Here is a 15,458-nt window from a genome sequence, read left to right as displayed (position 1 = left end):
GTGTGTTTGTCTCTTCAACAACCCAGCATGGTCTGCTGAATTGAAGAAACCTGGATTCAAATATTGAATTTGCTATTTAGACAAGTCATTTCATTTCTCTAAAATTGTTTCCTTATCTATGAAGATAAGGATCCCCTATAAAGATCCCCAAGATGGCATGCAATGTGATATAGGCTATACGTGTACAACCATATTGTCATATTGTAAAGAAGAGTCAGAACAAAAGGGAAAAACCACGAGAAAGAAAAAAAGAGAGAGAAAGTAGTATGCTTCAATCTGCATTCAGGACTCTATGGTTCTTTGGATGTGAATAGCATTTTCTATCATGAGTCTTTTGGAATTGTCTTAGATCATTGCATTGCTGAGAAAAGCTAAGTTTATCAAAGTTGGTCATCGTACAATGTTGCTTTACTCTGTACGACGTTCTCCTGGTTTTGCCTACTTCACTCAGCATCTGTTCATGTAAGTATTTCCAGGTTTTTCTGAAATCTGCTCATCATTTCTTATGGAACAATAGTATTCTATTACATTCATATACCACAACTTGTTCAGCCATTCCCCAATTGATGGGCATTCCCTCAATCTCCAATTCTTTGCCACCACAAAAAGAGCTGCTATATTTTAGTACATGTGGGTCCTTTTCCCATTTTTATCTCCTTGGGATACAGACCTAGAAGTAGTATTGCTGGATCAAAGGTTATGCACAGTTTTGTAGTCCTTTGAGCATAGTTCCAAATTGCTCTCCAGAATGGATGAATCAGTTCGCAACTCCACAAACAATGCATTAGTATTCACATATTTCTTAAAGATAAAGGTAGAGAAGTTGAACAAAGCCAGCAGTGAGAGAGAGCAATAAACTCAAATGTTCACAGATCAAAGAAGATGGAATTTACCAGTGGATCACAGGAGCATAAAATTTAGCCCAGGAAGAAAGCTTAAAAATGATATACTCCATTCCCTTCATTTTACAGATGAGGAAACCAAAACCCAGAGAGATTATTCAAGTTTATGCAAGTAGTAGGGAGCAGCGGCAGGATCAGATCCAGTACTTTTTTCCCCTGTTTCCAGTTCCATGTGCCTCTTTATATCAGAATCATCTCCATCCTCTATGCAAGGTGTGACAATGCTATCCTAAATAGTAGTTCCCAAGTAACCCCACTGTGCTTGTGGCCCTCAGGGAGGCTCTGGTTCCCCTGTTTGGGGCTCCTGTGTACCCTAGTTTTGAGTTTTCCAGAGCAACATGGCAGTCAGGAGGCATCTCTTTTAACTCCTTGGCACCAAAATGCCCTTATAGGCTGCACACACCTCCTGCTATCCTTTAGTGGTATCTGTCTCTCCCTTTTACTGCCTTCCATCACCCTCAGAGAGTGCCGCTCAAGGCTTTCTCCTTTGTTAGCTGTCCCAGAACTAAGAGGCGGCTTTGGTCAGATGTCCCATCTAACTGCTTCCTAAGGAAAAATGGAGGCTCCCCTCATTCATCACCCCATGGGGTCACCCTAGCAAGGTATGTGAGCAGATATGTTCTGAGGCAGCAGCCTCTGTGTCCGTGACCTCTATCTAGTATCACCATAACTCCCATGAAATTACAGTGGATCACATTGACCTTAGGAACAATACCAAGAGGCAGTGTAACCTAGTGGATAGCATCCTGGACTTGGAGTCAGGAAAGACGTGAGTTTGAATCCTGCCTCTGGCACAATACTACTAAAAATAGCTAGCATTTATATGGTGCTATAAGGTTGGCAAAATACTTTACAAATGTTATCTCATGTTGTCCTCACTAACAACCCTGGAAGGTAGGTGCTATTATTATCCCCATTTTACAGGTGAGGAGACTGAGGCAAACCGAAGTTAAATGGCTTGCCAAGGGTTACACACCTAGCAAGTGTCTGAGCCCAGATTTGAACAACAATCTTCCTGATGCCTGGTCCAGCACTCCACCTGCACCACCTAGCTATCTCATTTATTCACCAGATGGAAGGAAGACCATGGACAAGTCACCAAACTTCGCAGAGATTCAGCTTGCTGTTGTTTTTGTTCAGTTCTTCAGTCATGTCCAATTCTTTGTGACCCTGTGGACCAGAGTATGCCAATGCTGTCCGTGGGGTTTCTTGGCAGAGAAACTGGACTGATTTGCAAGAATAGATCAAGGCAAACAGATTAAGTGGCTCGCCCAGGGTCACACAGCTAGTAAGTGTCTGAGACCCCAATTTGAACTCAGGTCTTCCTGACCCCAGTATACTCATTAATTAAGATGTAGATGGTCATACCTGTAGGAACTGTATCACAAATGAAATATTAATTTTTTTAAACCTTAAAGTATTGGCTAATATTTTTGCCACTAGTGTTCTGTATCCATGCTCCTAGGAGATCATTTGTGGTACAGCTTGCCCCTCTGTGGCCCCTTCAGATATGCTATACCACCTTCCCTTTCTCAGGAGAAATTTTCATGTGAAAAATCTTTTTGTGTTTTTATATTTATATTTATATGAAAATTACCAAAATATTGTAAAGATGGTGATTACTATGCTGTTTTTGCAAAAAACTAAAGGGGAGAGATAAATACCAGGACTTTCCCAGGGAAATGCAGGAAACTTTATAAATGTATTGGTGGGTAAATAGTCAGGTAAGACAAATAGAGTAAGAGGGGGAGAAAGCCTAAAGCAAAAAGCTTCCATCGCTTATAGTAAAAATAGCTAAAATTTATATTGCATTTCAAAGTCTACAAAGTGCTTTGCACATATGATATTCACAACACCCTTGTGAGGTAGGTGTTATGCCCATTTTACAGATGAGGAAACTGAAGCTGAGGGAGTGACATGACTTACCCAGAGTCACACAGCTAGTAACTGTGTGAAGCAGTATTTGAACTAAGATGCTCTGACCCAGGGATATTAGGTAACTCTCCCAAGGTCAAATAGCAGTCTTCCTTGCTCCAAGTCCAATACTCTATTATGCCACCAGGTGCCTTTGAGAAACAATAGAATTGGGGGCAGCTAGGTGGCGTGGTGGATAGAGCACCGGCCCTGGATTCAGGAGGACCTGAGTTCAAATCCAGCCTCAGACACATAACACTTACTAGCTGTATGACTCTGGGTAAGTCACTTAACCCCCATTGCCCAACCAAAAAAAAAAAAAGAGAAACAATAGAATTGGAGAGGAGACAATACCGAAAAAGAGAGAGGGAGGGAAGGTGGCAGGAGGGGGAGGGGAGGAGAGAGAGAGGAAGTGTGTGTGTGTGTGTGTGTGTGTCTGTGTGTGTGTGTGTTGAGAAGAAAGAAAAAACTCTGAAAACACAACAATCAATACTAGGTAAATATTTTAGAAATGAAAAGAAAAAAGACGTCTTACTAAATCTGAGAACAAGATTGAGGGTTAGCTTAGGCTGTAGGGAAAGTTTGAACAGGGGAGGGCAGAGGGAGCTAATTTTCTTTTGTTCTTTATTTCTTTTTGTTTTGTATAGTCTCCCATTATATTGATTTATTTTACTTAAAATTTACAGAACACATTAGAGCAGAGTTTATTTTCCTAAAATTATTAAAAAAAAACCATCCCCACGTACAAATAAGAAAACTATTCTCCACAATAGCAAAACTGGGCCACATAGTTTGTATTTTATCAAGCACTCTCCCTCCATCTGCTTGGACACACTTGCCTATGACCAATTGATGGCAGCCAAAAACTTAAAAAAAAAATTAGGATGGATAAAAATGGAAGGGGAAAAAAAAGAAGCCTAGGTATGATTGAAAACTGCATCTTTTCTGATGTGTCTATGGAGGCTCTGAGACTTCTTGACTCTGCAAAATAATTACCACCTTGCCGTGGACAATGGAATTTTTTGACATTAGAAAATGTGTATTTATAAAAAGTAATCATCTTAAATCCCTTTTATGGCATTCTGAGTGTTACACCCTTGGCAGCTTCCTGCCTTGGCCTGTCCTTAGTGCTGGCTTTGCTTCCCACTTACCAAAAATCCCATCCAAAGTTACAGTTAGGAACTATTAAATGATCAAGTGTGACCACACCCTTTCCCCCTTTAAAAGAAATGAGAAAGCACCTTTGGTCTTACGTCTTTGGAAAGGTTCCTCTGGCCTAGAAAGGTAGTCCACAGTCCTAAAAATACAACCTTTTGCCTGCCTCTCATGTTCTTTGTCATATATTAATATTTATTTTATGTATGTTTCTTATCCTACCCATATCTGTATGAATCTGTGTATGTATGTATGTGTGTATGAGTATACACACACACATATACACATGTGCACCCTGGACAAAAAGCTCCATAAGGGCAAGAATTGTACATTGTCTAAACTTTTAATCTCCCTAGTGGCCTGGAATGATGCTCTGTATGTAGTAGATGCCTAATAGTATATGTTGTTGTCGTTGTTGTTGTTTTTAATTGAAAAGCAGATGCAGCGACGGTGTAGTCGAAGGAGCACTGAATTGGGAATGAGCAAGCTTGAGTTCAAGTCTCACTAGTTGCATGACCTTAATCAGGTCACTTCCCCGTCTCTGGGCCTGTTTCCTTCTCCATAAAATGAGGGGGTTAGAGTAAATGACCTCTGAAGGCTCTTCAAGCTCTAGGATGCTCTGACCCTGTTCTAACATTGAGAACTGCGTCTGTTCTCAAGGGGCTGGGGCATTCACCGTTCTCCCCTAAGAGGCTTCTCTACTCTTGTCTAAGGCACATGACGTGCACCGTGTTCAATCCTTGGGGAACCTGGAAAAATGTCCTACCCCATCCTTCTGGGGACAAATTATTGAAAGCTTAGATTCAAATTCACTTTTGTTCCCCAAAAGGGAAAATAGAAAGGTGTTCAATATACAATATGAGTCAGATACGGGGCAGGTATTTATTTCCTACACAAAATAATGTGAAAACATAAAAGATTCTCACAAGCATAGTGACAGTAAGACTTAAGCTAAACAATAAGCAGTACTAACTATTGTTATACCCAGAGGGAAGATGACACTCAAAACCATCTAAATATGATAAGTTTGTAGGACTGCTGATTAGGCATTGTACATTTCACCTCAACCTTGCACTGTCTCCCTCAAGCCGTATCATCTGGCAAGCCAGGCCAGAGGCTTGAGCTCCTCCTCTTGGTTTGCTTGGTTTACTTCTTCCACACAGAATCTTCCCTTGCCACCAGGACATGGAGACCTCTCCTACTCACAAGATTGCCTCCATGCCTGGAAGTTCATCATCTCCAACTCCACCCAAATGCTGAATCAGCATGCATGCTTAGCCAAAACCAGGAAAGGGGCAACTCTGAGAATGCTCCAAATGCTACTGTAAAAGTATATACTGCATCAAATAAAAGGGCCAGCAACTAGTGCCCTCCATCCCAGTCTTAGTCCTGCTCCTTAGGTTGTAGCTTCTTCCTACCAACCATGTGCAACAGTGACTTTTCTCAGTCCCCCTTTATCCTTTGTTCTTCCTCCACCAAATACATGCAAGACTCAGGGAAATCAATCCAATAAGCTGGCATTATTTCCTTGTGTCTAATTCCTGATCTCCAGGTCCTTTTTCTGGATAGAACCTTAGTTGGGAAAGCAGGGACCTGAACTGAGAATTTTGTCTTCTTGACTCACCCTTAATAACACATATCTTGTGTCCCAACCTCCCTCATTCAGCCTAATGCACCACAAAGGCAGATTTTTCTTTTTAATGTTGGACTACTCAGCTGTCACTTAATCCTAACCCATGAGCTATTTCACTATAGCAGAGAGAGCAGGACCCTAGAAATCAAGCTGGCATCTGCCTACGTAAAGGCGCTGGGTAACTGATGAATTATCCCCTTTTCTCATTACATCTTTAATCTAAGTGGTATGAAAGGTATAGACAGAAAAGGAGCAGCCTAGTGGAAATATACCTATTTTGAAAGTATAAATGTGTAATGGCTAAGAGACAGAGTATGGTGCAATAAAGAGTACTGAACTAAGAAGATGGGTTCAAATCCTTGCTTTCACACTTGCTAGCTCTGGAACCTTGAGCAAGTCACTGACTTCTCCAAGAATCAATTTTCTCAGTTAGAGAATGTACTTAAAGTGCCATATAAATTGAGTAGTTATTATTTGTTGACAGGAACTAAAACTACAAGTAAAATATGGCAGACTCAATTATGTGCCAAGACATGAAAAAGGGGCCCAGGAATGAATATGAGAGGTAGAATCATAGGATTTTAAACTAGAAAGAACATTTAAGATTATCTAGACCAGTGATGTCAAACTCAAAGGTCCTGGAGGGCTGCATATTGACTTTGAAAACCACAAATTAACATCATCCATATTAAATTATATTTTCATTTGTTTTGTTAAATATTTTCCAATTATATCCTAATCTGGTTTGGGATGCAGTTGGGAGTTATGCAAGCACTTATGCCTTGAGTTTGACACCTCTGATCTACTCTAAACTCCTCCTTTTGCAGATGAAGACACTACCCAGAGAGGTTAAATGATTAGTCCTAGGTCACATGGTTAGTAACTCAGAAATTTTATTTAAAGAGAGATGTCTGAGGTAAAAGGTGGTGAGGGAAAGAAACTAGGGAGATTTTGAACGGACAAGAACAAGAGCTAGTCAAACAGCAGTCTTCAGGAATTGACCTGTTCAGGACTCCCTAGGAAAGTAAGAGAAAGTTCAAGAGCTCCTGGGCCTGCAGCCAGGAGTAAATAATAGAACAGCCAGATCCCAGTGATTAGGTAGCTTACATGGACTTTGTTTTCCTCAAGGACTTGAGTCTAAAAAAGAGAATACCCAAGAAGCCAAGGAATGAATCAAAATATGGCTAAGGTCCAGACTCAGGTGATAATAACCATTTGTCAAATGATTGACTGTAACTACAGTGTGCACTCATGATTTGTCTACCTTTTACAGCCTTTATGTGCCCCCAGACTTCCCCAAATATGGACTCCAAAAAGCTAGCTGTAAGTATGGTGATCTACATCACACTCATTGCAGGGGCAATGGTTTGGGGTCAGGTCAAGGCTGCCAACCCAAGGTCTCCGTCTAAAAGAGGAGATGCTTGTACAGTCCCTCGGATGGCCGCAGTGGGAGTAGCCAGGAGTGAACAGCTTGTTTTTATCACAGTTTATAGTTTAAATGACAGCTAGAAAATTAGACTCTCTGCCAGTTTTAGACATTTAGGGAGATGGCTCAGTGTGGGCAAGAGAGAGATATCTGATCCTTCCTGGGGTTACACATGTGGAGAAGGACATGGATATGCACATACATAGACAATGACAAAAAGATATGCCTGGTCACTCGCACAAACAATTCATCAGAAAACTGTTTTCCTTCAGGACAGGCAGAGAGGAAGGATCACCAGGGTCACTGGGGGGAAGTGATAAGCATGCTTTCTTAAAAGGCAGTGTCCTCAGCCACCGTTCGGGGTCCAAACAGCTGTTCCGCTACGACTTTGCCATCATATTTGGGCAGTGTGCCTCCATAGTCAGCAGGCAGTATGTCTTCATCAATCTCCTGGAAGAAGGTCTCCAAGTCATCGCCATGAATGAAGACCTACGATGAGACAAGAGAAACAACTGAATAGGAAGATGTCCTGGATGAGGGGATGGGGGGATAGGGAAGGGTACAATCTTCTTGACTCACCTCTCACATACCTTGTGCTCCAACCTCCCTCACTCAGCCTAATGCACCACAAGCTTTTTCTCTCTCTCTCACTTCTCATATTCAGTTATCAAGACTGCCCTGGCAATATCTCCAGCATCTGGCCCCTTCTCTCTGTTTCTACTACCACCAGTTGGAAAACCTAGGTGGAACAGTGGATAAAACACTGGAACAGGAAGACCAGAGTTCAAATCTGACTTCAGACAATTAGTAGCTGTGTGACTGTGAGCAAGTCACTTAACCTCTGCCTGCCTCAGTTTCCTCAACTGCAAAATGGGGGTCATAATAGCACCTACTTTCTAGGGTTGTTGTGAATATCAAATGAGATAATATTTGCATAGCGCCTAGTACACAGAAGAAGCTTAATAAATGTTTATTCCCTGCCCATCATCTTAGTATAGGCCCTCTTATGTCTTACCTCTTACCTGGACTATTTCTTGACAGATCTTCTCATCTCTCCTTTTCCTCTTCCTATCTAGACTTAATGCCATTGCCAGAATAATCTTCCTTGCACATAGAACTGGTTATGTTCCTTTCTCTGCACAGAAATTTTCATTGGTTCTCTATTGACTGCTAAGTAAAATTCAGACTCGTTTGCTCAACATTCAAGATTCTCCACAGTCCAGGGCAGGGGTGGGGAGTCTGCAGCCCTGAGGTCACATGTGACCCTCTTGGTCCTCAAATGTGGCCGTTTGACTGAATCCAAACTTCACATAACAAATCCCCTTAATAAAAGGATTTGCTCTGTAAATCTTGGACTCAGTCAAAAGGCTGCACCCAAGGACCTAGAAGGTCACATGTGGCCTTGAGGCCACAGATTCCTCACCCTGATAGGGTCATCCTATCTTTCTAGCCATATTCCATAGCAGTCCTCTCCACACTCCACACAGCAGCTAAACAGAACCACTCTGTCCCCAAACGTGCCCTGTGTTTTGTCTCACTCTGTTCCCTTTATCTGGAATGTCCATTTTTCTTCTCTTTACTTGATGGATTCCTGCCCATTTTTTAACATACAAGCCAAATTCCTCTTCCTTCAGGAAACCTTCCCTGAGCTCCTTAGGTGATAATGACTTTCCTTCAGGATCTCATATAGCACTTGGTTTTATAAATCTCTTAATGTATTTACCACGCACTATTGTGTATCATAGTTATCTATGTTGACATCCTATCCCCCTACTAGTCTGTATATTCTGCACAGAAGTTTTCACTCGTTACCTATGGGGTAGGATAGAAACTGCCTGTTCTTATTACAATTTTTTGTTGTTATTGCATAGTACTCCGCACATAGTAGATACTTGTTAAATTGAACATATTCATGAAGTTACTTTAAAGTTGGAATTTTCAGATCAGAAGGTAAGATAACAGATTCTGGCATTAGAATATGAACTTCTTGAGAGTAGGGACCATATTTTTGCCTTTCTCTGTATTCCCAGTTCTTAGCATAGTGTCTGGCACATAGTAGGCCTTAGTAAATGTTTGTTGACTGACTAACTGATATGATGGACAGTTTTTCCCTTAGCCTATGTCCATTTGGTAATCTGAGTCTTATGCCTTGGACATCATTATAGTTCATTGCTTTGTGACCACTGGCCAGAGCCCTTGGTGGGCCCAGTTTTGGCTCCCAGCCCTGACTTTGTTGGTTCGGTAAACTGCAGCCTTCTCATACTCACCCTCTCCAGGAGTTTATTCTTTAAGAAAGGCTTAACCACATTGTAGGTGGTGGTGAAGTACCATGGCTGGTGGATGAAGTGGATAGCTTTGAACCTGGCCGGGAAAGAGTCCTGCAGAAACAAAGAGATAACCTCCCCCATCTCCTTGAGTGGTTCTCCTCTTTTCACTTGTCCTCACAACCCCCTGGGAAAGGCCCAAGTTGAAAGAACCATTTGCCCCATAGGGTTTGCCTAAGTCAGCAGCGATGCAAACACGGAGTGAAGAAGTGACTTGCCTACCATAGTCCTTCCAAAAAGAGGACCCAGGAGCCCCTACTCCCCTTCTAAATACCTGTGTGCTAGACCTGCTGGAGGGATAGCTCCTGTTATCCTGCCAGTTCAATTGTCACTTGGAATAAGTCATTATTGGGTGGAGCCAGCAAGACATAGATAGAAAAATGATTCATTTTCAGGGACCTTGTCATTTTAAATATCCAAGCTTTACCAGCTGCCTGCTAAGCAAATTGATTCACTGTATAGACTGCCAAGATTATCTTATTTTACCTCGTTCTGCCACATGTCCCCCATCCTTTCACAATCCTACATAGAAAAGGAGTTAGATACAAGGCGTTTGCTATTTCAGTGAGTTATTAGGAAGAACTTTCCTTATAATAGAGTTAAACACTGCAATGGGTTACCAAGGGAAGACTGCAGTCTTCTGCTCTGGAGGGTTTAAAAACAGACTGGATTCACATTGATTTCTACTTGGTTCTAGTTAAAGATTATTTATTTGAAGACTATTTAAGATAAAAGAGATGACTTTTTTTAGATCTCTTTTGGATAAATCTAAGAGCTATGAAAAAATAATTGAGGAGAGTGGTAAATGTGACCTTACCTGGAGCATGTCCACCATCTTCCTGAGTTCTGAGGGCCTGAGGCCTGTTGCCTGGTACATGGTGAAGCCCTTGAAGTTCTCAACAATGCAAAAGCCATTAATTTGGGTTTCCTCGTTTTCCAGTAGCTTCTCCAGGATGAAACAGTATGCCTGCAGGATCTTCAGCACAAAGGGGAGAAGAGGAAATGAGGAAAGCTTAAGTTGTCTTGCTACAACATACTGTGTCTGGGGAGATTCCAGAACCTGGGATATATACTGATTTCCTCCTTCTAGATAAGGCCATTTACTCATCCAGCTGCTAGAATCTTTCTTTACATTATTAGTGTCCAGGACTGAGTTCCTTCTTCCAATACCTTGTGGGTCTGGTGTTTCTGCTTACCTGTTATGAACAAATACTTTGCTTCATACAAAGGTGTTTCTGTTTCAGGGATGGACTGCCCCAGAGTGGAGCTGAACATTGGTCAAATAACCTGTGGGATGACCTGTACTTTTTCAGTGGGAGGGAGAGAATAAAAGTGGTCACTGAAAACATTGATGACTGTCCTGGAATTGTAGGAAGAGGGGAAGAAGGACAAAGGGAATGGGAAAGAGAGAACTCATCCCAATCTTTCTACCTTTCTTCAGGGAAGAGAGAAATATCATCCCAATAGATAAGTGGTCAAAGGATTTGAAAGTTTCCAGAAGAAAAATGAAAAAAAAAATACTTCCAATCTTTAATAACAAGAGAATTTTAAATTAAAATAGCTCTGAAGTTTCACTTCCCACTCATGAAACTGGCACAGATAAGAAAAGACAGAAATAGTATTAGATGTGCTGTAGGAAGTCAAGCATACTAAGACATAATTAGTGGAACAGTGACTTAGTCCACCCATTCTGGAAAACAGCTAGGAACTGTGTGAGAAAATTTACTAAATTGTTCATGCCCTTTTACTCAGTGATCATATGTCCCCCAAGCAAATCAAAGACAAGTCCTACATGAATAAGACTTTGCACAGCAGCATTTTTGTGATAACAAAACACCTGAAAACAGAGTACCCACTGATTGGTGAACAGCTGAAAAAATTGTGGTATGTGAATTAGTAGAATATTACTGCTTGGTCAGAAGTAATGAATATGAAGAATTCAGAGAAAGATGAGAAGGCTTGTATGAACTGATGCAAAATGAAGAAAGCAAACCAGGAATACATCACACACAGTGATTACAATAATGTGTGTGAAAACAACCTTTTAGGCAATGTGTTACAGAGAACAGGTGATGATATACACCTTCCTCATCTTGATAGAGAGGTAGGGGTTTCTGGGTAACAAATGTTGCAAATGCTGTCAGATGCAAGTCATCGGTTAGTTTTGTTTAACTGTTTTTTCTGTTACAGGGAGAATCTGGAGGGAATGTGATTAATTATGGAATGTCTGTTGTATAAGAAACAATAGTTCAAGAGTGAATTAATATGCCAAGTTATTGAGTGACTGGGGAAGCATTTCTGAAGAGCAGGTCATGGAATGTTATATTTCTAATTAATATTCAATAAAGGTCCTATTTAGTCAGTATTGCCAGAAAGTTCAGGGTAGACAGGAGTATAACCTGAAGTAATTGGCCCACACCAGAGTGAGGTTGAATGTAACAGAGAAATTGCTGCCCCCTGCTGACCTCATCAAAAGTAATTTCCTCATAGTCCCATTTCTCAATGTTGAAGAGCATGACCACACGACCATACTTATCCCGGCTAGAGAGAATGCCTGGGTAACCAGCTTCAATGGTGCAACGAACAGCCTCTGGTGACAGATCTTCAAAGAGTTCAGGGTATTGTTGTCGGAAATTCACATAACCTATTGGTGAGAGGAAAGAAGCCAAACACAGTCCTAGTTAGGCTGTCCCCTTGTCCTATCCCTGGAGATCTTCTGCAGAAGGAGTTTGTGCTCTTCTTCACTTAAAGGCTTTAGAGATTTTTGATCTACTGGGCTTGGATCCAGTCTCACTGATGTCGATGCTAAGCCAAGTTAGGCCATTTTTCTTTGGCAGAGCTATAATTTGAGAAGATTAGGGATGGCCAGGGTTTTGTGCTAGGACATTCACTTCACAGGTGGCCTCCCTAGAAGGACTGGAGAATAGATTTCATGTGACTTGACCAAAGAGCAAAAATTGCTAGTTATGGCCCTGCCTTTGGAGGCAGGGGGAAAGTTCTTCATGCTTTGTACAGACATTACTCTTAGAGCAAACCCTACAAAGCAATGGGACTACCTACTTGAGAAAGGTTGAAGGGAAGCATGTCATTCTGCAGTGTTTGTTTTGATCTAGACAATGATAGCTTGACATGTACCATCCTTATTGTTAGCCCATTAAAAAACTTCCTGTCCCAGGAGCTAAGACACTTGTCCCAATGAGCTCTACTCTCTCTTCCCTCCTCTTCCTGCAATATTCATGAACCTGAAAACTAATCCTTGAGGTCTAGGTAGCCAGAGAGAAGAAGCACCCCTATTTGATTAGGCACATTGCCCCAATTCTACGACCTAGTTCCATTAGATGTGCCACAATTCCCTATGGTAGGAGAAGAAAAGGCTCTTCCCTTAGGAGAAGTAAGCTAAAACCAGCTAGTGAAGGAAAGAGAAAACAGCATAGTGGTGATAGTACCTTCAGGACAGAATCCCAGCATGTCTGAGCCAGAGGAGACCTTAGAGCAAGGATGGGGAACCTGCAACCTAGAGGCCACATGTGGCCTATTTGTTCTGTGAAGTTTGGATTCAGTCAAAGGGCAGAACTCAAGAATCTAGAGGGCCACGTGTGGTCTCGAGGCCACAGGTTCCCACCCTTGCCTTAGAGGCCATCCTTTACTTTACAGATTTAAAAAGAAATCGAGATTCACACAACCAGTAAGTGGCATAAAGAGTTCTAAATGGGGCTGCAAGGATACAACCAGGGAGGCAGAAAGATGCTGGGCTTTGGTGTGGGAAGACTTACTGTCCTAAAAGGTCTTGCTCAATCGATCTCCCCCCAAACACACCCTGCTCCAAGGACTGGTGCCCAGCCTCACCTTTAAGCAGGTCATAGGCACGGCTGACATCAAATTTTCGGGCCCGAACGAAACGGAGGAAGAAGTCATTTTCCTTCCCCCGTACTTTCTCAGCCACCAATCGACCCATGTCATCTCCAGAATCAGCCCGTTCCTGAACCATTTCCCGCAGTTCCCTCACAGCCACCTCCCGGGCTTCCTCTGTCTCATTGAGCTCATCCTTGGCCTGGAATTGGAGACAGAAGAAAGCACTATAGGAAAGGAATGGCCCCAAACATCATAGTGTCCATTATAAAAGACCTGGGGAAAAAGAGAGCTGGTCCTTCTAAAGAGTCAAGTTCCACATTCAACAAGGCTAACAGGCTTCAGCACAGTCTAGGCAAGGGTGACAGGTTATGAACCCTACATGAAAAATGGGGACTTTGCCAAATGCATAAGTATCCATTTTTTTCCTCCAAGAGTACAATTTTTTTTTCAAATAGCATCCTCATTTGAACTTCAAAATCTCACATTTGGGGCAAATTGGAGGAAATTCACATACTGTCCTTATTTTCAATGTATAACTAAGAAACAGACACTTCCAAATTATGCCACTTTCAAAAGCAAGGATTTTAAGCAAATAGCACCTAGCCCCAAGATCCTCATACAAATCCAACCAAAAATCTTACAATATTGCCTCAGGAGAAGCCTGTTGATGAGAGGGAGTGACATCCTTCCCTGGGTCCCCTCATCACACTGCAGCTCCAGAATCATATTCCTAGGGTTCTCTGAGAGCAGTCAGCTGTCTCACCTGGCTCTTGACTAGTCATTGCTTCCCTAGTATAATATAATTAGTGCACTAGGATGAGAAGAGGTTTTTCTGACTATCCAGAGGGCCTCATCTCAGGGGTGTGCTGGAGAGGAGGTGTTCAGATCAAATGGGAGCTCCCATTTTTGGGAAACTGCTGCACAGTACGCAAGAGGTCTAAGGCCCTATAGACAAAAGTGTGTTGGGGGTGGTTTTTTTCTCAACCTTTTCCTCTGATTATTATCCACCATGTAGCTCAATGTACTTTTATTATATACACTACCTCATTCCACTTTCTTTAGAGATCTTTAGTCTAGAGAATCCTAGGGAAATAAGTTGGTTTCAGAACTTCCTGGCAACAGGATATAAGATGGGATGGAAGAGAATTAGTCTTGTTCTAGGGCAAACCATATTACTCTCAGTAATACTATATGTCTGTCCTACAATTAAGGCCTGTACGCTCAGGGTGACCCTAGAAGCAGTCAGACCTTCTGGACTGAGATAATCTAGCCTCAGCTGAGCACCTCAGGGACTGGGCAAGGGATAAACAAATTACACAGGGAGGATGCTGGGCCATTGCCTTTGCTAGCACATTGTGTAGCTTTTGCTAGGATACTGCCTCCCCTGACTTTAGAAAGGCAGCATGGTATAATGGTCAGAATGTTGGACTTAAAGTCAGGAAGACCTGGGTTCAAATTCTGCCTCTGATACTTACTAGCTGTATGTCCTCCTTGGCCAAATTCACTCAACAACTCTGAGCCTCATCCACAAAATGACACAGTTGATTGAAATGGCCTCTGAGGTCCCTTCTAACTTTAAATCTATGACATTATGATCCATTGACTTTCTATCCCACGTTTCCCCTCTCCCGCACTATTCTCCTTTACCTTCTGCATGGTGTGTGGGGGCACCTGGCTACACTTTCCAAAGACAGGCCCATGGTCCTTGGTCGTGAGTCGCTCCAGCTTGGAGCGCAGTTCTTGTTCCTCCTCAGAGACTGTCCGGAATATTCCTTCCTGGGGAAGAAAGTAGAGAATTGGAAGAAGGGTCAAGGAACAAGAAGAAACAAAGCCAGATTACTCTGAAAAAGCAACCTCAAAGGTCCTATTTGGTGTGTGTTTGTTCAAAGGGTCAGAAATATGAATACAAGGTAAGTCCTCACCTTGTGAGTGGATGTCTGCGCTGACTAGAGCATGGAGTCTACAGGAAATGAGGCCCAAGCTCCCATAGTGTGTGCCTATTCTCTCAGACCAGGTGATGGGAGAATTAGAGGAAAAGAGAAGAAGAAAGAGAAGCTGAAGGAGAGAAACTAGGGGTACTCACTCCTTCTGACATGCTGCTCCCAGGAAGGTTCTGTGCGACTGGAACTAGTGACAATATCTCTAATGAACCCCTTTGTCAACTCCTTTGCAATGATGGGAATTCAGTGCTGCCAATCCTATTGCAAAAATGGCCCAAACTGCTGATTAAGAGAATGTATATGAACAGAAGA

The 15,458-nt window shown here is 42.1% G+C and overlaps 1 protein-coding gene across 1 annotated transcript; it reads right to left on the bottom strand.

Moving 5' to 3' along the window:
• Positions 1-7,360: 7,360 nt before the first annotated feature.
• On the bottom strand, positions 7,361-15,380 carry RLBP1 (retinaldehyde binding protein 1). The gene is made up of 7 exons (XM_027852079.1): positions 15,290-15,380; positions 14,854-14,982; positions 13,201-13,405; positions 11,820-11,998; positions 10,172-10,330; positions 9,298-9,408; positions 7,361-7,519 (listed from the first exon to the last, which is right to left on the bottom strand). Exons 1-7 carry the CDS (start codon positions 15,299-15,301, stop codon positions 7,361-7,363), a joined length of 954 nt encoding a protein of 317 aa, XP_027707880.1. The 5' UTR covers positions 15,302-15,380.
• Between the last annotated feature and the right edge of the window lie 78 nt (positions 15,381-15,458).

This window comes from Vombatus ursinus, unplaced genomic scaffold, assembly GCF_900497805.2.
Source record: "Vombatus ursinus unplaced genomic scaffold, bare-nosed wombat genome assembly UNPS02009205.1, whole genome shotgun sequence".
Classification (NCBI taxonomy): Eukaryota; Metazoa; Chordata; class Mammalia; order Diprotodontia; family Vombatidae; genus Vombatus; species Vombatus ursinus.
This window is presented reverse-complemented; position numbering and strand designations above follow the sequence as displayed.

Bases quoted from the DNA above. Each gene is read 5' to 3' on its own strand.
- RLBP1 (XM_027852079.1), bottom strand. The intron at 10,331-11,819 runs GTCAGCAGGGGG...TTTGTGCTGAAG, and splicing joins AGGAAATTACTTTTGATGAG to ATCCTGCAGGCATACTGTTT. The intron at 7,520-9,297 runs GTGAGTATGAGA...GTCTCATCGTAG, and splicing joins AGAATAAACTCCTGGAGAGG to GTCTTCATTCATGGCGATGA.